Consider the following 26,324-nt stretch of genomic DNA (forward strand, 5'->3'; position numbering starts at 1 on the left):
CGTGACCGGGCTTGGCTTTCTTAGGCCATTTTTGGCTGATCATCAGAACAGCCTCCTTGTGTAGCCAAGAAGGCTCAGGGTTCAACAAATATCATTTCAGTCACACTCTGATTAGTTAGATCAAGCCAGCCACCCCATTTTCAGAAGTAAGCTGACAGTGGAACTAGGAGATGTATTAAGCTGCTGGCAGCCTGCCATATACAAATACCACTACATCATTCTCAGTTGTGGCTCAAGTCATTTGGCTGCTTGCGTCAAACTGTGAATTGCTGCCTCTCCTGGGGGCAAGTGGGTGAAGCAGATAGTAAGAGCACACATGGAGGGGGAGGACAGTGAAGGGAAAGTGGAAATAAGAGGGGCGGCATCTACAGGCTTAGGGATCTGAGGAAGAAGAGGGGAGAAAAGAAAGAGGAGAAAAAGCCAGGAAGAGAAGTAGCAGCAGTGGACTACAGGAGGCAGGAAGGTGATGCCTGCAGGCGGGAGTGGAGTGCCTGCACTCGCTGCCTCACAGCACGTTCCTAGCTAAGGCTGTTGTCTCAGTTTGCCTTATGACAGAGAGGCCTCTGAATTCTCCCATCCCACATACCCATTTACTGATACTGTGAGATTACTCCACATGCAGATATACTGAGTGTGTTCATGAATCCTGGGATCAGTGGCTGACATATTTCACAGTTTTGCATCAGCATTTGCTGGTGTTTCCTATTGGTTCCCGCTGCTAAATCTAAGGAAGGACTGGTGGTCTTGTGCACCAATATTTAAAGTTGCACACCTGCACTTTGAGAACAAAACTTCCATTGGACACAATAGTATTTGTTCTACTGGAAAGAAGTATTGTTTCTATTGGAAACAAGTAGTTATGCATTTGCACAAGACCATTGATGTTTCCTTAGATGCCCGCAGCAGTGTGGGCTGATTGGAAACGCTGTGGTATAAGACTGGGCAACATGTCAAAAACAGTAAAACAAATAGCAACAGCCACCGTGGATCATCTGGGCTAAAAGCAGCAGCAGAAAACATCAAGTGCTTAGAGAGTTTCCTTTCAAAGGAAAAATAATATTCAGTGTTAGGACACCACCTTGTGGCAAAAGATTTGAATAATTTTATTACCACAGTAAAGAATTTCTCCCTCACTCCTTTTCTTTTTCTTTTTCAGGGTTAATGGTGAGAGAATAGTAAGTATAAGAGTCTTTCCAGACAGTGGTTTATTCCAGCATGGATTCCTATGGGCAGTTTTGCAGAGGGTTCAGACAAGGTTCTTCACATCACTTATCTTTGTTGCGCAATCTGCTTGTCAGTCCATGAAACACCAGGATCTTTTCATACTACGTTTATTTTAACTTATCATGGAAGGGGGAAATCTAGTGCAAGGAGAAAAGGTATTAACAGACAACCTGAAGAGGAATGACTATCTGCATCTATCTGTGATCACACATCACAGATAGGCCGCCCAGAGACGTAAGTTTGGGCGGGGTATAAATTTGATAAATAAATAAACACACACACACACACACGGGAGGATTGGCTGCCAAAGATACACCCTACTGTAAACTACATCAAAGGGGCCCTGGAAACATTGACTGACATACTGTGGAAGAGTACACCAGCCTAGTAATGTTGCAGTTGCACAAATTGCCTTACATAGGAATAAGCTCATTAGAAATAGACTAACTCTTGTGTAACACAATTTGCACAAATTTTGTATTTATGCGACTTATGCAAATTGTGCAAATGCAACATTACTTGGCTGACTGACATACTCTTGCACAGTATTTCAGCCACTGTGCTGTTTCCTTTCTGTCGGCTCTGATCACACAGAGGATTTAAATGGCAAAAGTTGAGCCTTAAAGTATGGCTAAATGCAAACCCCAGCACATTTCTGCATGAAATTCATGAAGAATAGCAACCTCACAAAGATTTATCATGCATTTAATATTCCTACTATTCTGACAAGAAGCAAGCATTTAATGATTTCCCAGTATCGCTTATGGCCAAAGCATTGAAGAAAGAGGTGAGGGCGGCTTAGTGTAGCAGCAGCAGCATCCTCTGTGCCTTCCTTCTCAGGCTCAACAGAATTGATGCATAAGTACTCAGAAATAAGTCCCACTAAGTTCAATGGGACTTACTCCCAGGAAAGTATGCATAGCATTGCAGTCACGTCATTAAAACTGGAGGGGGGCAAAGGGCAGGAGGAAAGGGAAATGATTTAGTGGCGTTTCAGGAAGTGATTTATAAACAGACCAGCAGTAAAGTCCAAAGAACAGGGAGACTGAAAATTACCTTTGAACATGGTTTATTCTATTCTGGGCTCCATGGGAGTCACAGCAAAAGTGTGCAGCGAGGAGGGGGCAGGAATGCTGCAGAACCTGAAATGCACAACAAACAACTGCATTTAATTTTAAAAATCACATTTCAATGTGAGGGGCAGGGGAGGGAACCCAACTTGCAATGTTCCCCAACTCACCACCCCCTGCAGACAGCAAATAGTGGGATGAGCTAGCAAGAGAACTGCTAGGTATAGTCACCAAGCTATAACTCCACATGCAAGCTCATGGAAACTCACACAAAATAGCCCTCTGTTTGTAAGTACCCTCAGTTCTGCACATATGGAGATTCACCAAGCTCAACCTAACTGATCAGTCACACACAGTGGTCCATAAGGGGTTGATAAATCTCTTGTTTTTGTTGCTTGTCCCCTGGGTAATGTCTGTTGAATGGAAAGTAGTTCTGTTTTGCTGGTAAGAGAGCAAGCAACAAAGGGTTAATGTCTCTTCACTCAGAATAAGGCAACAGACACATGGAAGGCAGACATGAACCCATTTCGTCCAGGCACCTTGTTGCTTTTTAGTCAGTTAATTGCTACTTGAATATCCTGTACTGAAATTTTTTCTCAAGCAATATACAATGTTCATTCATTAAAAATGGGATATTTAAATTGTTTATAACATCATTTTGGAGAAGATTATCTGAAGAATATACATTTTTGCAGTACCTAGCAAATCCTTTAGCTATTTGAAATTTCAAATATGTATACCCACATATTTTAATAGTCCTAAAAATATGAAGGGGTTTTCTTCCTCTTCTGATATTGTAATAAGAAAGTCTCCAAGTTTGTTTCCATATTTCAAATAACATTTTGTTTTTGAAAGCCCGTTATACAGTTTGGGACCAGGGTACCTTAGGACTCACCTTCTCCCATATGAATCTGCCTGATCTGTAAGATCTGAGAGGGGCAGCCTCCTGCATGCATTGCCTCCAGCTGAGGTTCATTTGGGAGCCATCAGGGTAGGGCAGCTAGGGCCTCCTCTGTGGTGGTCCCCTTCTTCCACAATTCCCTACCTAGGAAGGTGCAGTTGGCCCTCCTCCCTCATTTTAGTCATCTTGTGAAGACAGACCGCCTCAGACAAGCTTTCAGTCTGGTGGGTTGACTGTTCGGTTTAATCGTCCAAGAACGTTATTTGCGATCAGAGTTTTTAGATTTTTAAAAATAAATATTTGATATTGTTTTTGTTTCATTGGTATTTGATACTGTTAGCTGTAAAGGTAAAGTGTGCCATCGAGTTGGTTTCGACTCCTGGCGACCACAGAGCCCTGCAGGAGGGGGTTTACCACTGCCTCCTCCCACGCAATATGAGATGATGCCTTTCAGCATCTTCCTATATCCCTGCTGCCCAATATAGGAGTTTCCCATAGTGTGGGAAACATACCAGTGAGGATTCGAACCAGCAACCTCTGGCTTGATAATCAAGCCATTTCCCCACTGCGCCATTAGGTGGCTCGATACTGTTAGCTGTACTGGCTCTTTTTAAGAAACACAGGAAGTTGCCTTATATTGAGTCAGACCATTGGTCCATCTAGCTCAGTATTATCTACACTATCTGGCAGCAGCTCTCCAACGTTTCAGGCAGGAGTCTTTCCCAGCCCTACCTGGAGATGCTGCCAGAATGTTGCCACTTGCAACATTCTGCTTGCAAAGCAGATGCTCTATCACTGATCTTCGGCCCAATACCCAAGGGGGTTTGCTATATGCATGCTACCTTTTTAAAAGAGTGGCATATAAATAAATAAATATATGATTTTTCTGTCTTTTAAGAATCCATATATTTAAGTATGTTTAGCACTATCTAGTACTTGTTTAATTTGAGGGAGAAAGTAAAGTTTTACTTATTAGAATGCCCATATATCTAAGCATCTTAGTTATCACCCGGTTTGGAATACCTGGCACAACCGGATTCCACCCCCGCACACACATACACACACACTGTGATAAGTCAAAAAAGTTGCTTAAAACTCCATTTCATCCTTCTGCTATAACAATATTACTATCAATCCAGTTTTCAATTCTTCCTATCATATTTAGATAAAAATAGTTTGATTATAAATACTATAAAATTATTCCTCATGTTTAAGAAATATAAACCTCCCATGTGGATCCAAAATCTCTGGCTTATAATTTGCATTCATATCTCCCCTTTTCTTCATATTTGCAGCAGCATGGTAATTTTTCCTGAGAACAAATTTCTGAGTCTTTCATATTTTTTTTCCATGTGCATTGCCTGTATAAAAATTAAAGTCTAGATTTCTTTTTAGCCTACACCTTTTAAAAAGGCTGTTTAATCCTGCCACATTAGGTCAAACATGAACTTTATTCATCTTTAATTTAATTTTTTTAAATATCCTGTAGACAACATTTTTAAAGATCCAAGAGAAAAAGGAATCAAAACAATTATGTTAATTTCTCAGAAGTAGTACCTAGTTCATACACAAATATCAGTGAATCATACTATCCATTCCCATGTGCATTCCCAGTTTCTCCACCCTGCTCTTCTGTCTCTGTTCTGTTTATGTCCTCTGCATCTACTTTTTTCTGTGTTTGGTATTTCATTATGCACTGGTAATTAATTATTAATTGGAAAGGAAACTCCCCCACCTATACAATACCCTTTATTTGTTAAACTGATTTATCAAAATTTCAGTTCTCTGAAAGATCAGACAAAAATCAGGGAGGGGAAAATAAATACTTCTGTGCCATCCGTGACTAAATTAGGCTGAGTTCTGGATGTTCCTATTATATTTGTAGAATTTAGACCTGCAAAATTTCCAAAGATATCCCTGCGGAGTTTAATTCTCTTGAGTATTTGCTGTTTATTCTGAAACCCGAGTCAATATGAATGCCATCATATTGGCAATATGAATGCCATCTTTACCCCAAGAAATAGTTTATAGCAGCCGCGGAGCCTGACTGCCAGCGGCCCGTGTGCGGCTGTGGCCCCGCTCACCCCACCCCCGCACCTGACGTCAGACGCGGGGGGCGTGGTCTGGCTCCCGAATGGAGCCCCGCGGCTCCATTTGGGAGTGTGTGTCAGGTTGGTGCTGCATTCACAGCCCTGGTCATTTAACTCCCAAAGGGGTTGCGCGGCCCCTTTGGGAGCTAGTCTGAGACTGGTGCTGCATTTTCAGCACAGGCAGGAATGGCTCTTCCCTGCCTTAAGAGCCTCTCCTGGCCGCGCTGCGAGTGCAGCACTGGCCATTTAACTTCCGAAGGGAACGCACGGCCCCTTTGGGAGTTAGATTTGGGCTGGCGCTGCAGAAGAGCCACTCCTAGCCACATCGCGAATGCAGTGGCCTTTTAACTCCCGAACGGGGGCCACACGGCCCCCACTCAGGAGCTAAACCAGCACCCCCGCGTCTGATGTCAGACGCGGGGGGGTGTCAGGGCTGCGAGGTGCGGCCCCTGATTGGGCACGGCCTGGGTTCTTTGAACCCATTCACTCGATGGTGGCTCCGCCCCATTTTATAGCTTCCAATTATCCTCCTCTGAGCCCTCCTTGAGTCCTCTAGGAAGTCTGTTTCTATTACTGAAGCCTTCTGCACTCTTATAAGTATTATCTTTGGTTTTGAGAAATTATGTTTCAGAAGCTGAAGAGTCTTTGTAACTTTCTCAGTTTTTCCTTCTAGTCCCTTCTGATCTATCACTTCACTTCTGTTTCTGATCTTTCATTTCAACTTCTTTATCTCTTCCTCTTTCAGATCTCTAATAAGGAATTTGAAGTCAACAGAGTTGGGAAAGAGTCTGAAACCTTGGAGAGCCCCTCCCAGTTAATGCAGACAATACTGAGTTAAATGGGTCAATAGCCTACTCATATAAGACAACTTCACATGTTCCACGTCCATATTGGCAGCCATCTCTTGCTCTTCATTGTGTAGCATGTTTAGATTTGCCTTTCTGTATTAAATCTGTGCCTGGATGACAAAATGGAAGAGGAGGCCCCCAAATATATTGCTCATCGCAGTATGAATGATGAGATGGAGTGTTCGACATAGACTGGGGAAACCTGGCTTCAAACGCCATCTAAGCCATGTTCACTAGGTGACTTTGGGCAATTACTATCCCTTAGTTGAATCTACTTCACAGGGTTGCTGATAGAATAGAATGGGATAATCACTATATTGTGCTGCCCTGAATTCCTTTGAGCAGGGGTATAATACAATTATTTTATTTATAATTATGATTATTTATTAAAGTAAAATAAAGTAGTAAAGAAGTGTCCTGCTTGAGGATGTGCTAGGCGCTAAAAAGAGCTAGGAAATGGTGTTGGGACGCCATCTTACCTGGTTGCTTGCATGGCCTCATGGAGTCCAGCAGAGAGCATGGCATCCCTTCTTTGGGGCTTCTGTCTTCCCCCAAAGGGAGTAGTAGTAGAATGGAATAATTCCAGGCTGGTTAGGTCTTGGTGGGGTTGAGCAAGCAAGATAGGGAGAACTGCAGGGAACAGCTCCATTGGGGCAGCCACGCTGGGTGTGGCAGGAAGTGAGACCAGGGAGGGGGTGGGGCTTGGAGTATGTTTTAAATCCTGTCAGTTCTATACTGGGGTATTTAAAGCCAAGGCAGCCGATGATGAGGGCTGCTCTTGAGCATGGGAGTTGGCAGTTCCCCTGGAGAGGGAACTGTCTGGATGCAGGAAGCCAGGAGGAGGTCTGAGGTGATGAAGTGACCTCCTCCCCTGACCTACTCTAAGGCTGACCTTGTCTGTTCCCATCCTGTAATTCTGGGTTCAAGAAAGGCCAGGAAAACACCTTCTCCCCCTTGAAGCCTTACAGAGAGCAGGAATGGGTTCTTGCTAACATGGAATGGAACTCTGGAAATACGCAAGAAAATATTGGATCTGGAAGGAGGGGGAAATCTCACACAATAAAAAATTCCATAAATGGGGGGAAACACCAAGTTGCACATATGCTACTGGAGGATTCTAAGGATCAGCACTAGAGGGTTGTTCACAGATTCAAGTAAAAAGAACGTGGTAAAGGTCTGTGCTGAAGAAACTAATAATTGACAACTTCCCCGTTGAATTGGGTTCAAAGCAAACCATGATATATCCTTCACATCACCAAAATAATAATAATAATTTTTTATAAAATTGAGAAAATAGGTTTTTCCAAGCCCAGTTCCAACATTCAGACTCTGCTGTGTCCCAATGACATAACTGTGTCAGGGTCTGAATGCCCCATCCCTTGTGTACCTCCCTGGGACCACCTTCTTTTCCCACTTAACTAGTGGCAGCAGCAGCAAAGGCAGACACTATGGGGACTATATGTGTCAGGGCTCCTTGCAACAGGACCCAATTACAATTCAAGCCATACAAGATTTTACTGGATAAATGGAACTCCATTTGTAAAATTAACAGGCATGATGAGCTGGCCAAGTTCACATTCAGAGACAGGTAATTATGAACTTTGGCAACATCACTAATTGAAATGAGATGGCTCTGTCTGGATATGCAGTGATTTAAAAATTGACTGCAAGCAGAGTACTGTGCCAGGGCTAAGCCATAGGCAGCTGTCAGAAAGAAGCAAAGGATCTGGAACCAAGGTGTCAGAGAGAGCTGAGGAACATTTCAAAATGTACCAAAGCTAGGAAAACCACTTTTGTCAGGTGAGGTTCTGACCCAAGCAGGAAGCCTTTTGTTTTTGTGTCCAGGAGGACCCAATAGCCAGCCTGTGTGGGAGAAAACAGTCTAGAGTCTGAGAATACTTAATTGCCCTGGAATTCAGCCTGTAGTTCTGGTGGCACACCATAAGGGTCAACTGCACACAGAGCCATGGTGTCTCCTGACATCCTGCAGTCTTCTTGACGATAAAGGTAAAGTTGTGCCATCGAGTCAGTGTCGACTAGGATTGCCATGTCCCTCGGAATTTAGGGTAACCCCCGGATTTTGGCTCCTTCACTCGGCAGCTGAATGCCACCCGCATTTACATGAATTACAAATGCGCTGCCCGGATTGCCCAGATTTTACTCTGGATCCGATCCCATGGGAGGGCAGAGAAGGAGGGGAAAGTATATAAATCTGTCAAATAAATTTAAAAATGCAAATTAGTTACCACATAATTTGCATAATATGCAAATTTGGCCGCCCGGATTTGGGAAGCTTGAATATGGCAACCTAGTTGTCGACTAATATCCTATCCCAAAATGGAAGATCTTTTTGCCATATTAGCAAGAGGCCAGCTAGTCACAAAGCTGGATACATGTTATGTTTATCAACAGCTCATATGAAGTGAAGATGCCAAGCAGTATCTTATCATCACCACACAAAGAACTATTTAAATATCATTACTTACCTTCAGCGCATGCTATTTTCCAAAAGATGGTGGAGCAATTGGTAGTATATCTTGATGTCACAATAATCACAGGTCTAAAAAACAGAAACACAATATTTAGCCAGAGTTTTGAGCTGGATTGTGATTACAGAAAAATAAGCAATCCGGTTTTTGACATTTGAGATATAAGGTAGTCCATGGCCTACATCCTGTGACTGACAAAATAAAAGCTATTTGAGAAATGTGCATCTGCCGCTGCCGCGCGCTCCGCATATGTCACACGTCAACGTGTGATGTATGCGGAGTGCGCATGCGGCAGCGGGTGCGCATGCGCGCCAGAACGGGCGCGTGCATGTTCCTTACTTCAGCTCTGGGAGGCTAACGATGGGGGCAGGGGCGGCAGGGAGGAACGCTGCCACCCCAGAATCTTTGTCAAAAAACACAGCGCCGGAGGAGGAAGAGCGGCGGGGGGGGGGGAGAGTACCACCACCCCCGCACTTAAAGCTGCAACCCCCCTCCGTGCCGAACCGCCTACCGGCTCGGAACCGGACCGGTTCGGAGGCCTCCAGCATGGCCTCCGAATCGGTTCGGGCACACCCCTACCTCACCTTCCATATCTTTGCTGAAAAAGAACTGTAAGGAGATAGTGAAAAGCAAAACATACTTGTCACACCCTTTCTATGCAAATAATATCACACACTCCTCATATGCATGCAGACACTTTCACACACACACACTTGCATGTGCCTGGCTCAGAAACATATATATTTAAAAATATATCCTTTGGCTTGAGGTTGAGATGAATCATCCAGTCAGGACAGGAGCCAGCTGTGTGCCAGTGAGTTAGGGAGGTGGGAAGGAGGTGAGTTGGTCAGCTGGCGCCAACCCCTCTCCCTCAGGGGCCCACAGATACTTATTTCCCTCCCTCCACCCCATTCAATTATAGTTACACCCCTGGGAACAATGTTAGTATTGTAGATGGAATAAAGCAGTTGCATTTGTGAAACTATCCTGTCACTTGCTGAACAAAATTATTCACATTTAGACCAGAAAGGATTAGCTATATCTGGAGTACAGTTTGACAAGTATATAGAGGGTACAGAGAGACTGTGCGGTACAGTGGATAAAGTACTGGATAGGAACATAGTTCAAATCCCCTGATGGGCTATGAAGCATAAAATGCAGTTTTGTGCTGTTCACTTTCTCTCAACCTATGTACACTTTTCAGAGCCCCTTAAATGATGGGTGGCATATATAAAGTATGTAAGCCTCCTAATGGCGCAGCAGGAAAATGACTTACCTAGCAAGCAAGAGGTTGCCGGTTCAAATCCCTGCTGGTATATTTCCCAGAATATGGGAAACACCTACATCAGGCAGCAGCGATATAGGAAAGTGGGATGAGGCAATGGTAAACCCCTCCTGTATTCTACCAAAGAAAACCACATGGCTCTGTGGTGACCAGGAGTAGACACCGACTCGAGGGCAACATCCTTTTGGGTCTCTCAGTGGCTTTCAATACCATCAACCATGGTATCCTTCTGGGTCGCTTGCGGGAGGTGGGATTGGGTGGCACTGTTTTAGAGTGGTTCCATTCCTACCTCTCTGGTAAATTCCATAAGGTGTCACTTGGAGACTGCAAAGTGAGAGCTAAAGTGTGGCTCCATCCTGTCTCCAATGCTCTTTAACATCTACATGAAATCGCTGGGAGATAACATCAGGAGGTTTGGTGCAGGGTTTTATCAATATGCTGATGACACCCAGATCTATTTATCCATATCAACTTTACCAGGAAATGGCATAAACTCCCTAAATGCTTGCCTGGAGGCAATAATGGGCTGGATGAGGGATAACAAGCTGAAGTTGAATCCAAGTATGGCAGAGGTACCGACTGTGGGCGGTCTGGACCCAAGAGATGGTTTAGATCTGCCTCTTCTGGATAGGGTTACACTTCCCCTGAAAGGTCATGAACGTAGCTTGGGAGTGCTCCTGGATCCCAAACCTTCCTGGTTCCTCAGGTTGAGGCAGTGCACAGGAGTGCTCTTTATCAGCTTCAGCTGATACATCAGCGATGCCAATTTCTGGAGGTAAATGACTTTAAAACAGTGGTGCAAATGCTGGTAACCTCTAGGTAACCTATTTGCCTTTAGGGAGACCTTCAAGGTGGACCTGTTTTCTCAGGTTTTTAACTGAAAATTTTAAACTATTTAATGTGTTTTTCTCTTGTGAGATTGTTTTTATTTGTCTTCTGAATTTTAACTGTGTTTATTCTCTTTTTCCATTTGTTGTGTTTTTTAGCTTTGTAAACCACCTAGAGATGAACGTATCAGGCAGTATATAAATATAACTGATAGGTAAAGGTAAAGTGTATTGTTGAGTCGGTGTCAACTCCTGGTGACCATAGAGCCATGTGGTTGTCCTTGGTAGAATACAGGAGGGGTTTACCATTGCCATCTCTTGCGCAGTATGAGATGATGCCTTTCAACATCTTCCTATATCACTGCTGCCCTAGTCTAGGAAACATAGCACTTAGCAATAGCAATAGCACTTACATTTATATACCACTCTATAGCCGGAGCTCTCTAAGCGGTTTACAATGATTTTAGCATATTGCCCCCAACATTCTGGCTACTCATTTTACCGACCACGGAAGGATGGAAGGCTGAGTCAACCTTGAGCCCCTGGTCAGGATCGAACTTGTAACCTTCTGGTTACAGGGCGGCAGTTTTACCACTGCGCCACCAGGGGCTCTCATACCAGTGGGGATTCGAACCGGCAACCTCTGGCTTACTAGTCAAGTCATTCCCTGCTGTGCAATTAGGTGGCTATAGATAGACATTATTGTGGAAGGTCTTCTGTAAATTACTTCCAAGTAATTTACTTACTTCCAAGTAAGCATGCATACTTACTGTAAAAATATTTTTACAGTATAGTTTACTTGCACTGTAAAAATATTTTTCCAAGTAACAGGAAGGATTGTTTGCAACTGAAATTTCTCATATTAGGTAGTTAACATGCCTCATTATTTCCTAGGGCTATGCTGACCCCTAATACCCAAAACAGGTTTCTTCCACTAACCATATTCAAGCATCCGCTCTACAAAAAATTGGCATGAGCCCTTTGTTAAGCCAGTACATCTCTCATGCCCAAACATGCACTACCAGCCTCAAAGCTCCTTAGCTGCAGGTCCTACGCATGCAGTTAATATAGAGCTCAAGCACAGGTAGGGCTTGCCATAGCATGCTCACTTTTTACCACAAGTCTCACCTGCCTTGTGGCAGCATCACACAAGCTATGTGGGCAGTAAACACAGCTAAACACCTCCTTGGCTAGAGACACATCTACAGCTGGGAGTGGAGCACCAAAAGTCCTGTACATGCAGTACCTGGTGTAGTACCTGGTGTACATGTAGTACCTGGTTAGAGTGCTGGACTAGGACCGTGGAGACCCGAGTTCAAATCCCCATTCAGCCATGAAACTAGCTGGGTGACTCTGGGCCAGTCACTTCTCTCTCAGCCTAACCTACTTCACAGGGTTGTTGTGAAAGAGAAACTCAAGTCTGTAGTACACCACTCTGGGCTCCTTGGAGAAAGAATGGGATATAAATGTAAAAACAACAACAATAATAATGTTAATATGTAATATGAAATATGAGAGGCATGTTAATATGTAATACGAGAGATTTCAATTGCAAACAATCCCTCCATTTACTCTGGAAAAATATTTTTACAGTGCAGTCCTATGCATGTTTACTTGGAAGTAAGCCCCATTGTGTCTAATGAGGCTTACTCTCAGGAATGTTGGCATTGGATTGTCATTATTGTCATTCTGCTTTTAATATTATTACATTTTAGTTTATAGTTTTATTATTATAGTATTAACTTTTAGTACTTACATGAAGTAATTCTACAGAGAGGTTGTAGTTGTAAGTTGCTTGAACTGTTTCTCTGTTTGCTTGGCTGGTCAAAGACGTAATAAAGACTATTCTATTCTATTATTTCAGGCATGTTGGCATTGGATTGTAGCCTTAAGGACCATTAGTGTACTCATTCTTGAGAGAGGTATCCTGGAGAGTAATGTCAAGAGACTGGCATTCTCTTCCCACATACCTTTCCTGTGAGTTTCTACATTGTTACACTTACATACATCATGTGTCCCAGCCATCCTTTAAGGGGCTCTGAACACTGTACATAGGTTGAGAGAAAGGTCCAGGTTTGCAGTTAGGGGGTGCTAACTGATCCAGCACTGTCACTAGAGGCTCATGTGGCCTCTATGCCTTGGAACACCTTTCATCAGCTTCGGCTGATATGCCAACTGCAGCCTTGCCTGGACAGAGATAGCTTGGCCACAGTTACTCATACTGTGTACCCTGCCCACCTGCTATGATTGCAGTTGCAATGCTCTAGAGGGGAGCAGATTTTCTATGCATAAATCCCCCTATGCACTTCAGGAGTCGCCCCCCGCCACACCATTTTACCAAACTACCTCCACTAAACCGAATAACTCATATCTTCAATCCCAAAATATAGTTCCCCCCCAAAAAAGTGTCCTGATTGCTCCCCCTCCACACATTTAAGTAAGGAGTTGCTCCTCAATATCTGCTCCCCTGATGCTCCACTTTGCCTGGCCCTGCCAGCCACCACTAGCACTGCTTCTCTATTGACTTCTCTCTGCTCTGACAGCTGTACTGCTCCGCCTCCTCCAATTGACCTGGAAGGAGAGCAGTGGCATGTGCTCATTGGCTGGGAAAGGAAAGGGAGAGTGTGTCAGCATACCCACTTGTCCATCTGGCTTGCTTGCAAGCCAGTCTGCTTACCCACATGTGGTATGCAAAAGTAAGATGATCGATATTTTTTTGTTGAAATCAGTGGACTGTTTTGTAAGAGACTATCTGTATTGGTGAATATAAAACTGTAATGTATTGTAATGCCTTTATACAAGTATAGTGTCAAATATGCATCTGGAAGATTACACACAATTAGTATGTAACCCACCTCAGAAATACTATCATATGTCATATCAAAGGGTAATGAAAAGGGAAGCAAACTGTTCAGGGGTTTGAAGCATCTTCCCTATGAGGCAAGGCTCATAGGGAAGATGTTTGGGACTTTATAGTTCCGGAAAAAAGTAGACCAAGGGCCAAACTACATGATACTTTCACCTGAAATTATCAGAAGGCAGTATTAAGAGTACCAAAAGTGATCCTTTAAAATCCTAAACAGTTGTGGGGGCCCTTGCAGAAATGCTGCAAGCAGTTCTCACTTCCACAATTTTCAGACAAAAATCCTACCTGAAACAGCAATTTGTGTCTCAAACAGTTATTTGCACAGTTTCAGAGACAAATAGCCACATGCATTTTCAGCTTTAAAATGATGGAGGAAAGGGCTCCAGTGCTGAATTGGGGCCTACCATGGGTGTTTGAGGGTTTAAAGGCACTAATTCCAGTCTACTTTCTGCTTTAAGCCCATCTGTTCATGACAGGTTGAAGGTGATGGGTCGTTTGGCTCTAAAGGAGGAAATAACAGAGGTTTTCCCTCTCACAATACTAGAACTTGGGATCATCCAATGAAATTGATTGACAGTAGGGTAAGGGCATGGGGCCACAGTTCAGTTGTAGAACATCTGCTTTGCAAACAGAAGGTCCTGGGTGAATCCCTGGCATCTCCAAGTTGGGCTGGCAAAAACTCCTGCCTGAAACCATTTAGAGCTGTTACCAGTCATTATAAATAATGCTGAGCTAGATGGACCAATGGTCTGACTTGGTATAAGGTAGCTTATGAATGCCAAGAAAAAGAGAGTTATTTCTCACCCACCATATAATTAATTTATGCAATGTATGATTGTAATGATGGCCACTAGCTTCGATGCCTTTAAAAAGGAATTAGATTAATTCACGGAGGGTCAGTTTATTAATGGCTACTGGTAAAAATCATAGTACAGGTCATGTGTGGGGGAAGGCACATGTCTATGGGATCTTTTAAACCAAGGGGGCTAACCTATGCTTTGGAACAAAGCAGTACTAAGGGAGGCAAGACAAACTTATCACATTTATTAAGAATTAAAACGTACGCAAGTATTAAACTTGGGAGTCAGCTACAATGCAATAATAATAAAATATTGAGGGAATCGGCAATGAAGCTTCCAGTTTTAAGGGTAACAATGCAATGAAGAGAAATCCACATCATAGAGTAGATTTGAACTCAATGAACTCACATGAAGTGATTTGAACTCTATGAACTCAATGAACTCACATGAACAACTCTATGAACTCACATTGTGTTGTTTGAGGATGGAACTCCTAGGCTAATATGGAAGTTAATAATACCTAATAGGAAAGAAAGGAGACACAGACATTTTGGAGCAACCAACAATTTGTCCAATCCACTTCAATTTAAATATACATATTCCTCCCACATCTCTCTGCTCAGAACCAAAGCCCTATGACCAGTCATTCCAAGTGATCTAAAGGCTGGGGCTGAAATGGGATTTTCTTTTTTAATGAAGATTCTTCCATATCAGGGTGGAACTACTTTTTTAAAAATAGTTTTTTAAAATTAAAAAAAATATTAAAAACCAGCAAATTCCTCAATCTCTGAATTAAATATTCAGAGTAATTTTAATCTGCCCTACATCCCCCCACCTTATATTAAAGATCTATGGCAAGTAATCCTTAAATATCCAAGGGCAGGGGGAAATAACCACAAAAAGGAAATCACATCTTACCTCCATTACTAAGCCTGAGGAGTCAAAAGCTGGGCAGAGCTGTGGTGGGCAAGGGAAGCCAGCGTTGGCCATCCTGCCTCCCTCCTTCCTGCCAGCACTTGAGTTCAGGCTTCAGGGAGGCCTGCATGGAGGCCTCTCTGGAAGTCCCGCCCACCAAACAGCTGAGAGGTGGAGACTGAAGGGGCTGCAGCAGTTTGCAGGCTGCTTCACCCGCCTGGCCAGAGCAGGAGGGCTAGCGGGAGAGAGGGCCAGCAGGCAAGGCAGGGGAGACTGGCTAAGGGGCCTTGTATCCAGTCCCTGTGGGCCTAGAGACATTTGTCTCCCCTTGCCCAATGAAACATACGCCCCTGGGGAAGTTATATGAAATTGTGGGCAGAAAGGAGGGGTGAGGGATCTAGAGAGAGACAGAGATGGGAAATGAAGCAGAAGAGTAATAGGGATAAGAGACTGACTGAAAGGACTTTACTTGCACAGGGGAATAGGCTGAATTTATGAACGAAAGCAAGAGAGTTGGGGGAAGACATGGAAGTTTTCTTGGATGGAGAGTTTGTGCAGGAGAAAGGAAGGGTTTTAGTGGGACTAGGACTAGGGAAGAGAGACCAGAAACCCAAGGGAGTCTTCGTTGGTTCTGCCTCTGTTTAGCAAAAGAACAGAGGAGTGAAAAACAGATGGTAAAAACAGATAGGAAGGAGTTCAGCTCTTGTGGGGAAAGGGCTGGGAGAACACACACATGGTGGACAGCAGGTTGGAAAGAGGGGAGAAGCAGAGGTGGTTGAATCCACAATGTATGAGCTTCAGCCAGGATTTATACTTGTATTTGGTCTTCAAAGAGATACTGGAAGCAGCATGGACTTCTGGCACATTCACTAGCCTCTTGGAAACAAGCCTTGTTTTCTATGGGTATTCTGGAGTGTTGTGCTCAGATTGGAATGCCAGTTCTGGCAAAACTGATACCCTAAACTAGGCTTTGCTGGACAATAAGATTTGTGAAGAACTGATTGTTCTGCAAAGGGAAGTCTTTTCAGATGGGAAGGCTTGACAGTAGTATTTTCTTGCTCAGTCCATGAGCTTGACTGGTTTAGTCTTTTCACTGGGGAAGCTGGCATTGTTTTGGAAATAGCTCTTAGATAAGGGAAGGGTATGTGGTACCTCTTCTCGGGGGGGGCAGATTTTGGGGCTCAGGATGAACTGATTGACAATCCTTCCAGGAAACGTTCTGGGGTCTTTGATTAACTTACTCTAAACCTTTTAGTGAATGGACAGTGGCAATCATTCTGAGAGAAGCAGCATTCTGATTAGAATTTGGAAATACCTGAGAAGGATTATGCATATCAGGGTAGCCTTTTCTTGAAACAGCAGTCAGATTGACTCATGCCTCTGTCAGTTGCATGTCAGAAATCCTTTAAACCCTTTACTTTACCCTGGCCTTTGACTAGAGATGTAGTGGGTCTTCCCCTCTCAGGCACTGTATTTTTTCACTGTATTTTTGATTTTATGATGTTGAATTTAATTATGTTTTATATTGGTTTTATTGTAACCTGCTCTGAGAGCTTTGGGTATAGGGTGGGCTAGAAATGTGAATAAATAAATAAATAAATAAATAAATAAATAAATAAATAATGGGAAACAGGATGCTGGACTAGATAGACCTTTGGTCTGATCCAGCAGAACTCGCTTAACATTAAGTATTTATTACATACTGCACAGCCTTGTCAAAAACTGGTACAGAGTGAGATCCACATTCTCAGACAGTAGCTTCTTTCAGCTATCTTCACATAACTATCTTTTCAGTTGCAACTACCAAGGATATAAATTATTTCTGTGCAGAAACAAAATATGAATACAGCATCTTATACAATATATTTATTTCACTTTAATCACAACAAAGACGTGAATGGTGTTGTGTGATCACTATTTCATAGACAAATTCTGAAGTGGAGACCTTCTTACTGTACAGATTAGCTGTGGGGGGGCGGGGGGGAAGGGCTGCTGCAGGAGAAAATAAGTCTCTTGCTCCATAGTCCATAAAAATGTAGCTTAGATGCAATTGTACATGTATTTTAAAAGACCAGATAAATTTACATAGTACAGAATATCAGTGGCTATTAACCATGACAGCTAAATGGAACCTCAAGGTTCAGAGGCAGTATATCTCTGAATACTGGCTGCTAGCCTCAAGCAAGGAGTTTTTCTTACCCCCATGACCTGTTTACCACTACTATTGCAAAGAGTATGCTGCAAACAGGTGTGAACCAGCAGGGCTCTTAACCTGCTGTTACATAAAAATTGCCCTGTTGGATCAGGCCAAAGGCCTGTTTAGTCCAGCATTCTGTTTCACACAGGGGCCCACCAGATGCCTCTGAGAAGTCCACAGGGAAGGGCTGAGGGCATGCCTACTCTCCTGCTGTTGCTCCCATGCAACTGGTATTGAGAGGCATTTTGCCTCTGAGGTAGGAGATGGCCTATAGCCACTAGACTAGTAGCCATTGATAGACCTGTCATCCATGAAATTGTCTAAGCCCTTTTTAAAGCCATCCAAACTAGTGGCCATCACCACATCCCAGGGCAGAGAATTCCATAGGTTAACTGTGCGTGTGAAAAAGTACTTCTTTTTGTTGGTCCTAAATTTCTTGGCCTTCAGTTTCATGGGATGACCCTCTAGTGTTATGAGAGGAGAAAAAAATTATCCTTGTTCATTCTCTCTACTCCATACATAATTTTATACACTTCTATCATGTCTCTCCATAGTCACTCTTTTCCAAACTAAAAAGCCCCAGATACTATAACTTTGCCTCGTAAGGAAGGTGCTCCAGACCCTTGATCATCTTGATTGCCCTCTTCTGTATCTTTTCCAGTTCTACAATGTCCTTCTTAAGATATGGTGACCAGAACTGTATACAGTACTCCAAATGTGGTCATATCTTATATTTGTATAAGGACATTATAATATTAGCATTTTTATTTTCAATCCCCTTCCTAATGATCCCTAGCATGGAATTTGCTTTTTTCCACAGCTCCCACACGCACCACTCTCAATGAGCTGTCTACCCAAGATCTCTCTCCTGGTCAGTCACTGACAGCTCAGACCCCATAAGTGTATATGTGAAGTTGGGGTTTTGTTTCCCCTGCTTATAGACATCACTTTATACTTGCTTACTTTGAACTGCATTTGCCATTTTCTTGCCCACTACCCCCCGTATGGAGAGATCCTTTTAGAGCTCCTCACAATTTGTTGTGGATTTCACTACACTAAATAGTTTAGTGTCATCTGAAAATTTGGCCACTTCACTGGTTACCCCAACTTCAAGATCATTTATGAACAAGCACTGGTCCCAGTACAGATCCCTGCATGGAGGACCACTTCCCTCCATTGTGAAAACTGTCAATTTATTCCCACCCACTGTTTCCTGTCCTTCAACCAATTACCAATCCACAGTTATCCCATGACTGCTAAGTTTACTCAAGAGCCTTTGGAAGTCCAATATACAATGTCAACTGGATCACCTTTATCCACATGCCTGTTGACACTCCAGAACTCCAAAAGGTTAGTGAGGCAAGACGTACTCTTGCAGAAGCCATGCTGGTTCTTCTTCAGCAAGGCCCTTTCTTCTCTCTGTTTAACTATTTTGTCCTTAAGTATGCATTCCACCAATTTACCCAGCACAGAAATTAAGCTAATTGGCCTGTAGTTTTGAAAACTGGAGTTTCAACTTTCCAGCCCTTTGGTACAGAGCCTGATTGTGGGGACAAGTTACATATTTTTGCTAGGAGACCAGCAATTTCACATTTGAGTTTCTTCAGAACTTTTGGATGCCATCTGGCTCTGGCAATTTGTTAGTTTTTAGTTTTTCAGGACAGTTTAGGACATCTTCTCTTGTCACCTCAAATTGGCCCAGTTCTTCAGCCTCCAGGCCTGAGAACCCAAGTGGGTATAAAGTCAGATACTGGTCAGATACAAAGAATTCATTCAGCTTTTCTGCAATCTCCTTATCCTCAATAATCCCTTTCACGCCCTCATCATCTAAGGGGTCAACAGCCTCCCAGGAAAGGTTTTCTGCTGCTGATATATTTAAAGAAGCTTTTGCTATTCCCCTGGTCACTTCTTGCTATATTCTCCTCAAACTCACTTTTTGCATCCCTTATTGCATCCTTGCATTTATTTTGCCAGAGTTTATGTTCCTTTCTTTTCTCTTCATTCGGGAAGGACTTCCATTTTTAAAGAAAGTCTTCCCCATTATAGTTTCCTTCACTTTACTTTTTAGCCATGCTGGCGTCTTCCTGAACTTGGTGGTACCTTTCCTGCTTCTTGGTACACATTCCAACTGAGCTTCTATTATGATGATTTTAAATAAGCTCCATGCTTTCTGGAATGATTTGAACCCCACCCCGACTTTCCATTTCAGCTTCCTTTTTACCAGTCCCCTCACTTTTTAGAAGTTTCCTCCTCTGAAGTCTAATGCATCTGTGTTGGACTTCCTTGGCAATGCTCCATTCACATATAAACTGAATAGGATCACACTATGGTCACTGGTTCACCAGTGGTTCTACAACTCTCACATCTCACACCAGATCCTGGGCACCACTCAGGATAAAGTCCAAGGACACCTTCTCTCTGATTGATTCCACAACCATTCTAGACAGTCATTTAGCATGTCTAGAAATGTGGCTTATCATTACCTGAATGTGAATTTACTCAGCCTATGTGTGGGTAATAGAAGTCACCCATTATTACAGTTCTGTCTTTGACGCCTCTCTGCTTTTGCTTCTCCAACTCCTGGTCACTCTCAGAATTTTGATCCGGAAGGTGATAGCACGTCCCTAGTAACACACTTCCTTTCAGCCCTCATATTGTCACTCATAATGATTTTGTGGAGGACTCCGGTCCTCCTGGGTTTTCTAGCTTTTCGTGCCTGATATCAGATGCAGTGCCTGAAGTAAGATGCAGGGGGTGTAGCTGGGCTGCCCTGAGTGCAGTGATCCGAGTTCTTTGAACATACCCCTCCCCCCACAATGGCCCCTGGTTGCACCAGGTTTACATTATATCTATGTTTCCTATATCTTTGTTTTCATTAGCAACTCCAGCTGAGCTCGCCCATTTTGTCTCTTACCTGGCATTGGCATGTGCGATCTCCCTTACCATCATTTGACCAGCTCTCATGTGCTTCTGTCTGCTCTAACTCCTTGTTCTACACTGTCCCCTTCTGGTTTATCTGAAACATTTGCACCATCGCACCATGAGGGATTTTGCTTGCTAAACCAGATATCACCCAGTTCCTCTTATAAGAACATAAGAACAGTCCTGCTGGATCAGGCCCAAGGCCCATCTAGTCCAGCATCCTGTTTCACACAGTGGCCCACCAGATGCCGCTGGAAGCCACAGGCAGGCGTTGAGGGCGTGCCTTCTCTCCTGCCATTACTCCCCTGCAACTGGTACTCAGAGGAATCCTGCCTTTGAGGCTGGAGGTGGTCCACAGCCCTCTGACTGGTAGCCATTGATAGACCTCTTCTCCATGAAGTCATCCAAACCCCCTTTAAAGCCATCCAGGCTGTTGGCTGTCACCACATCTTGTGGCAGAGAGTTCCACAAGTGGATTATGCATTGTGTGAAAAAGTACTTCCATTTGTTGGTCCTAGACCTCCTGGCAATCAATTTCATGGAGTGACCCCTGGTTCTAGTGTTGTGTGAAAGGGAATAGAATTTCTCTCTCTCCACTTTCTCCACACCATGCATGATTTTATAGACCTCTATCATGTCTCCCCGCAGTCATCTTTTTTCTAAACTAAACAGCCCCAGGTGTTGTAGTCTTGCCTCATAAGAAAGGTGCTCTAGGTCCCTGTTCATCTTGGTTGCCCTCTTCTGTACCTTTTCCAGTTCGACAATGTCCTTTTTAAGATGTGGTGACCAGAATTGTATGCAGTACTCCAAGTGTGGTCGCACCATAGTTTTGTATAAGGGCATTATAATCTTAGCTGTTTTATTTTCAATCCTCTTCCTAATGATCCCTAGCATGGAATTGGCCTTTTTCATAGCTGCCGCACATTGAGTTGACACTTTCAACGAGCTGTCCACCACAACCCCAAGATCTCTCTCCTGGTCAGTCACCAACAGCTCAGATCCCATCAGCATATTCTTGAAGTTCGGGTTTTTTGTCCCAATATGCATCACCTTACACTTGCTAACACTGAATTGCATTTGCCACTTTGTTGCCTACTCCCCCAGTCTGGAGAGATCCTTTTGTAGCGCCTCACAATCCGTATAATCTGCAAATTTGGCCACCTTGCTGCGTACCCCTGCTTCTAGATCATTTATGAATAAACTGAAAAGCACCGGTGCCAGTACAGATCCCTGGGGGACCCCACTTCTTACTTCCCCCCATTGTGAAAACTCTCCATTACTTCCCCCCATTGTGAAAACTCTACCTACCCTCTGTTTCCAGTCTTTCAACCAGTTAGCAATCCACACATGTACTTGTCCCCTTATCCCATGACTGCTAAGTTTCCTCAGGAGTCTTTGATGAGGAACTTTGTCAAAAGCTTGTTGGAAGTCCAGGTAGACTATGTCAACTGGATCACCTTGATCCACACACTTGCTGACACTCTCAAAGAACTCCAAAAGGTTTGTGAGGCAAGATTTGCCTTTGCGGAAGCCATGCTGGTTCGCTCCCAGCAGGGCCTGTTCTTCTAGGTGCTTTACAATTTTATCCTTGAGGATGCTTTCCATCAATTTGCCTGGAACGGATGTTAGGCAAAGCACCCTGCAATTTCCTGGATCGCCCCTGCATCACTTTTTGAAAATCAGTGTTACATTTGCTACTCTCCAGTCCTCTGGTACAGAGCCCGATTTCAGGGATAAGTTATATATTTTAGCAAGGAGGTTGGCAATTTGAAATTTGAGTTCTTTGAGGACTCTTGGATGGATGCTATCCGGCCCTGGTGATTTGTTAGTTTTCAGTTTTTCCAGACAGTTTAGAACATCATCTCTTGTCACTTCTATCTGACTCAGCTCTCTAGCCTCCATCCCTAAAAAGCCTGGTTCAGGAACAGGTCTACACTCAGTATCCTCTGCCATGAAGACAGACGCAAAGAACTCATTTGGCTTCTCTGCAACCTCCATATCCTCCTTAATAATCCCTTTCACTCCCTCATTGTGTAATGAATGGTCCAACTGCCTCCCTGGCAGGTTTCCTGCTTCTGATGTATTTAAATAAGTTTTTGTTATTCCCCTTGATACTTTTGGCTAAATGTTCCTCATACTTTTTGCCTCTCTTATTGTCACCTTGCATTTCTTTTACCAGAGATTGTGTTCCTTTCTGTTCTCTTCATTTGGACAGGCCTTCCAATTTCGGAAGGAAGTCTTCTTCCCTTTTATGGCTTCCTTGATGGTACCCGTTAGCCATACTGGCATCCTCCTGGACTTAGTGGTACCTTTCCTCCTTTTGGGTATACAATCTAACTGGGCTTCTAGTATTGTGGTTTTGAGTAAACTCCATACATTCTGGAGTGAAGTGACTCTCCTGATTTTCCCTTTCAGCTTTCTTTTCACCATACTCCTCATTTTGGATAAGTTCCCTCTTCTGAAATTCAAAGTGTCTGTGTTAGACTTACTTGGTGATTCTCTCCCCGCATGTATGCTGAATTTGATGGCACTATGGTCACTGTTCCCTAGAGGGTCGATGACACTGACATCACGCACCAGGTCCTGGGTGCCACTCAGAATTGTCAGCAACCCCCCAGGCATCATTTAAAAAACTGATCTACGAACTGGAAGAGCAAATTGGTCTGAGCAGTATTTTCCCCTTTGCTCCACCCTTCTCAGCCATCAGTCGACTTCTCTTTTCTCCCTCTGACAACAGAACTATACATGCAGGCAGGACAGCATGTGCATAAGCAATGATGAACCAAGTGACAGTAACAGAGAAAGGTATAGAGGGGAAAACATGGTCCTAGTCTCTTCCTTATCCATAGCCTCTTTCTCTCACTCCTTCCAGACTCCCAAGTGGATCTAGGCAGCCAGAGTGAGGACCTCAACCCAAAAGTAACATTGATGGGCCTGTGGACAAGAAAAAATATTTCTCTAACCAACCAATTTGCCCCTTTGCCAGCCATTTCCGGTTTTTGAGCATCAGAATACAGACCTAGATTTGTATTACCAGTAAAAAACGGAACGGTAGCAAGTCCAAGCAGTGCTTGCTTGGCAAGCACCCTCCTAGGTATATGTGTGCATGTGTTTAGACTGGATATTACGGGTAATCCTTGCCCAGAATACATTTTTGAGCTACTAGCAACTCTAGACATTTCTGGAGCTGGCTGCCTGGCTGCTAAGCTATTTGCTGTTCCCGAACACGTTCCCTGTTCTCTCGATTTCTCTCTTTTTCTTCCAGTAACATCCTCATAGGCAGGCGGGCGGGCAAGGAAGTAAAAGGACAGAAGAAGACTGCTGCCTGGAGGCTGGAGCGCAGCGCATTCATACAGGGCGCAGAGTGATGACCTAAACGCGCCACCCGGAAGCCTAAGCTTCGGCGCCTGCGTGGAGATGAAAGGAAAAACCTCGCTGTTCGTGTTATTCCGGCCGCTGTAGAGTACGGTTGCGCTTGCGCGGAACGGACGGAGGAGGCGGCTGACGGAAAGCCCGAAGAGGGAGGAAGAGTCGAGAGCGGCAGGCCGAGCTGCAGGAAGGTGGCAGCAAGAGAGGAACGAGCCGGGCTGGGACCCGCCGGCCCTCCGATCTCGCGAGAGTATCTGCTCACAGCGACGGCTCTAGAGGTGACCGGCCGCGAGAGGAGAAGCCCAGCGGTGGCGCGAGCAACCATGGAGTCTCCTCCTTCTGCTGCCCGGGCGGCGGAGGGGAAAGGCAGTGCCAGCAGCAGCAGCAGCGGCGCCGCCGCAAAGGGGGAGCTCGACTCCTCCCCGTGCCCGGCTACGGCCGAGGGGCTGGCGCGGGTCTGCGATCTTCTCCTCCAGAGCGAGCCGCCGCTGGCGCCACAGCAGCAGGAGGAACCTTCGCCGCTGGCGCCGCCGCCGCCACCTCAGCCGCCACCAAAGCGGAGCTGGACTCGACGGCAGCGGCGGCAACCGAGTGCGGAAGAAGTAGGCGGCGGCGGCGGCAGCGGGGGCAACAACGGCAGTAGCAGCGAAAGCAGCGGCGGAGGCAGCGAGGAGGAGGAGGAGGACGATGATGAAGAAGATGAGGAGGAGGAGGAAGACGACGACGACGATGACGAAGAAGAAGGTGACGACGACGATGACGAAGAGGAGGAGGAAGAAGAGGAGGAGGAGGAGGAAGTGTCTGAGGTAGGTGCGGGGGGCTCTTGGGGTTGCCTCTGCTTCCTGCTGGGCGGGCTGGGACCAGGAGGAGACTGCCGGCGTTGCCCACCTGATCAGGTTTCGTAATCCCTGCCCTGCTCGTCCTGCGGATGACGGCGCTAGAAGTAGCTGCAGGCGGCGCACCAGCTTTGGGAGAAGAGTTATCTCCAGTTAAGATCAGAAGCCTGGTACTGATGTTCTCAGTAAGGCTGCAATCTTAACCTCACCTATCTGGAAGTAATTCCAAATGAACCATTTGGAATTACTTTTGAGTTAATATGGTTAGAATCATGATGCAAGACTGAAAGTCTCTGCACTTTAAGAGACAGCCCCACTGAAAACCAAGCAAACATGCCTAAACAGCTAGAAACTAACCCACTCCACCCAACTAAATGTAATAATAATAACTTAGCAAGACTCTGTTCTGATTAAGCATACACAAGATTGGGCTGTAAAATATTTTAGTTGGCAAAGTTGCTAAAGAAAGTTCCAGATCAACAGCCCATGCCGGCAGGCCACCCTAGCCAGCTTAGAGTAGAGGTCACCGAACTGACTGGTCCATAGAGGGCTGCTGATGCTGCTTGCCAGCACACCAAGGAAGAAGAGGATTAGACTACTACTCTATACAACACTTAACTGGGTGCAAGTCCAACCGAACTTAGTGGAATAGTTCTAAACAAAAAAGCATAGGGCACACTGTAAAGAGAGCAAGTGCCATGTTTTCAAAGGGCAGGCTCGAACATCCAACTTGAACGCGAACTTGGTTGGCCTTCTTCAATGCCACTTGCAGCCCAAATTTAAGCACATCTGTGTAGAAACAAGTTTAGTTCCCTTTTCGGAATAGAGATATAGAGAGAGGATTCAGATTGCCCTTGCTCCCTTCCCGGGGTCAGGTCAGTGCACTCATGTTCCCTCTCAGCTCAGCCCAGCCCGGCAGGCGAGCAGAGCTAGCCGAGGAGACAACGACGCCCGCCGGAGCAGAGCGGTGCGGTGCTGCTGCCCTCTTCTTTCTCAGGCATTTACCACTGTGTTGGCCTATTGAGTTATGCACTATAAGGAGTGAAAATGCTCAGTGTATATATAGTATTAAAGTTCTTTATGCTCTTAAAAAGTAGAAAGGTCCTAGCCAGTTCAGTTTTTATTGTGGTTGTAATTTCCATTAACATGTGCGGTCAACTTTTGAGCCACCGAAAGAACATAACATTCTCAAAACATGTACATACTTGCAACATACTATAAGAAATGTTTATAATAAGGTATGAAGTTAAAGTAAAGTTGTGCTGTTGAGTCAGTGTTGACTTCTGGCGACCACAGAGCCATGTGGGGTTTTTCTAGTAGAATACAGGAGAGGCTTACCATTGCCATCTTGTGCGCAGTATGAGATGATGCCTTTCAGCATCTTCCTATATCACTGCTGCCTGATATAGGTGTTTCCCATAGTCTGGGAAACACAACAGTGGGGATTTGAACCGGCAACTTGAAGGTATAAAAGCAACTACTTATATCATAAAAACAGGCCAGATATTCATGATAGACTTAAAACATTCATTTCTTAATACAATGAGATTCTGCTATCAGAGATGAATAGAACTGTAGCATTCAGATGGGTTCAGTATTGCAGTCTGACTAGTTCAGTGCATTAAAGTCTGTCCCACTGAAATGAGTGACAGCATGACACGTTGAGTTGCATATTTACTTCTTAT

At 44.4% G+C, this 26,324-nt stretch overlaps 3 protein-coding genes across 7 annotated transcripts in view; 2 read left to right on the forward strand and 1 right to left on the reverse strand.

The window, feature by feature from the left end:
• The window catches only part of RASSF6 (Ras association domain family member 6), a 69,055-nt gene extending 62,794 nt beyond the window's left edge, over nt 1–6,261 (forward strand). For all 3 annotated transcript variants that reach the window (XM_053260481.1, XM_053260483.1, XM_053260484.1), the window contains 2 exons: nt 1,157–1,175; nt 6,031–6,261. The gene's annotated coding sequence lies outside the window, so the exon portion shown is untranslated. The remainder of the gene's footprint in view (nt 1–1,156; nt 1,176–6,030) is intronic.
• Nucleotides 1,086–24,128, reverse strand: LOC128331335 (uncharacterized). The gene is made up of 6 exons (XM_053264678.1): nt 24,123–24,128; nt 23,454–24,075; nt 14,869–14,920; nt 8,620–8,693; nt 2,281–2,366; nt 1,086–1,361 (listed from the first exon to the last, which is right to left on the reverse strand). Exons 1-5 carry the CDS (start codon nt 24,126–24,128, stop codon nt 2,320–2,322), a joined length of 801 nt encoding a protein of 266 aa, XP_053120653.1. The 3' UTR covers nt 1,086–1,361; nt 2,281–2,319.
• Nucleotides 23,932–26,324, forward strand: part of ANKRD17 (ankyrin repeat domain 17) — a 161,431-nt gene continuing 159,038 nt past the window's right edge. Inside the window, exon 1 of one of the 3 annotated variants that reach the window (XM_053260477.1) lies at nt 23,932–24,609. In XM_053260477.1, the coding sequence (XP_053116452.1) occupies nt 24,127–24,609 (483 nt within the window). In that variant the 5' untranslated portion in view covers nt 23,932–24,126. The remainder of the gene's footprint in view (nt 24,610–26,324) is intronic. The other 2 variants (XM_053260476.1, XM_053260475.1) reach the window with 2 other exon arrangements.

The sequence above is a fragment of the Hemicordylus capensis genome, chromosome 6 (genome assembly GCF_027244095.1).
Source record: "Hemicordylus capensis ecotype Gifberg chromosome 6, rHemCap1.1.pri, whole genome shotgun sequence".
NCBI classification, from domain to species: Eukaryota; Metazoa; Chordata; class Lepidosauria; order Squamata; family Cordylidae; genus Hemicordylus; species Hemicordylus capensis.

What these genes read in the sequence shown, in the direction of transcription:
- LOC128331335 (XM_053264678.1), bottom strand. An exon ending in CCATCCTCAAACAACACAAT is followed by an intron (nt 8,694 to 14,868) that starts GTGAGTTCATAG and finishes TCTGTTTTTTAG; the next exon opens with ACCTGTGATTATTGTGACAT. An exon ending in GAAAATAGCATGCGCTGAAG is followed by an intron (nt 2,367 to 8,619) that starts GTAAGTAATGAT and finishes TGTGCATTTCAG; the next exon opens with GTTCTGCAGCATTCCTGCCC.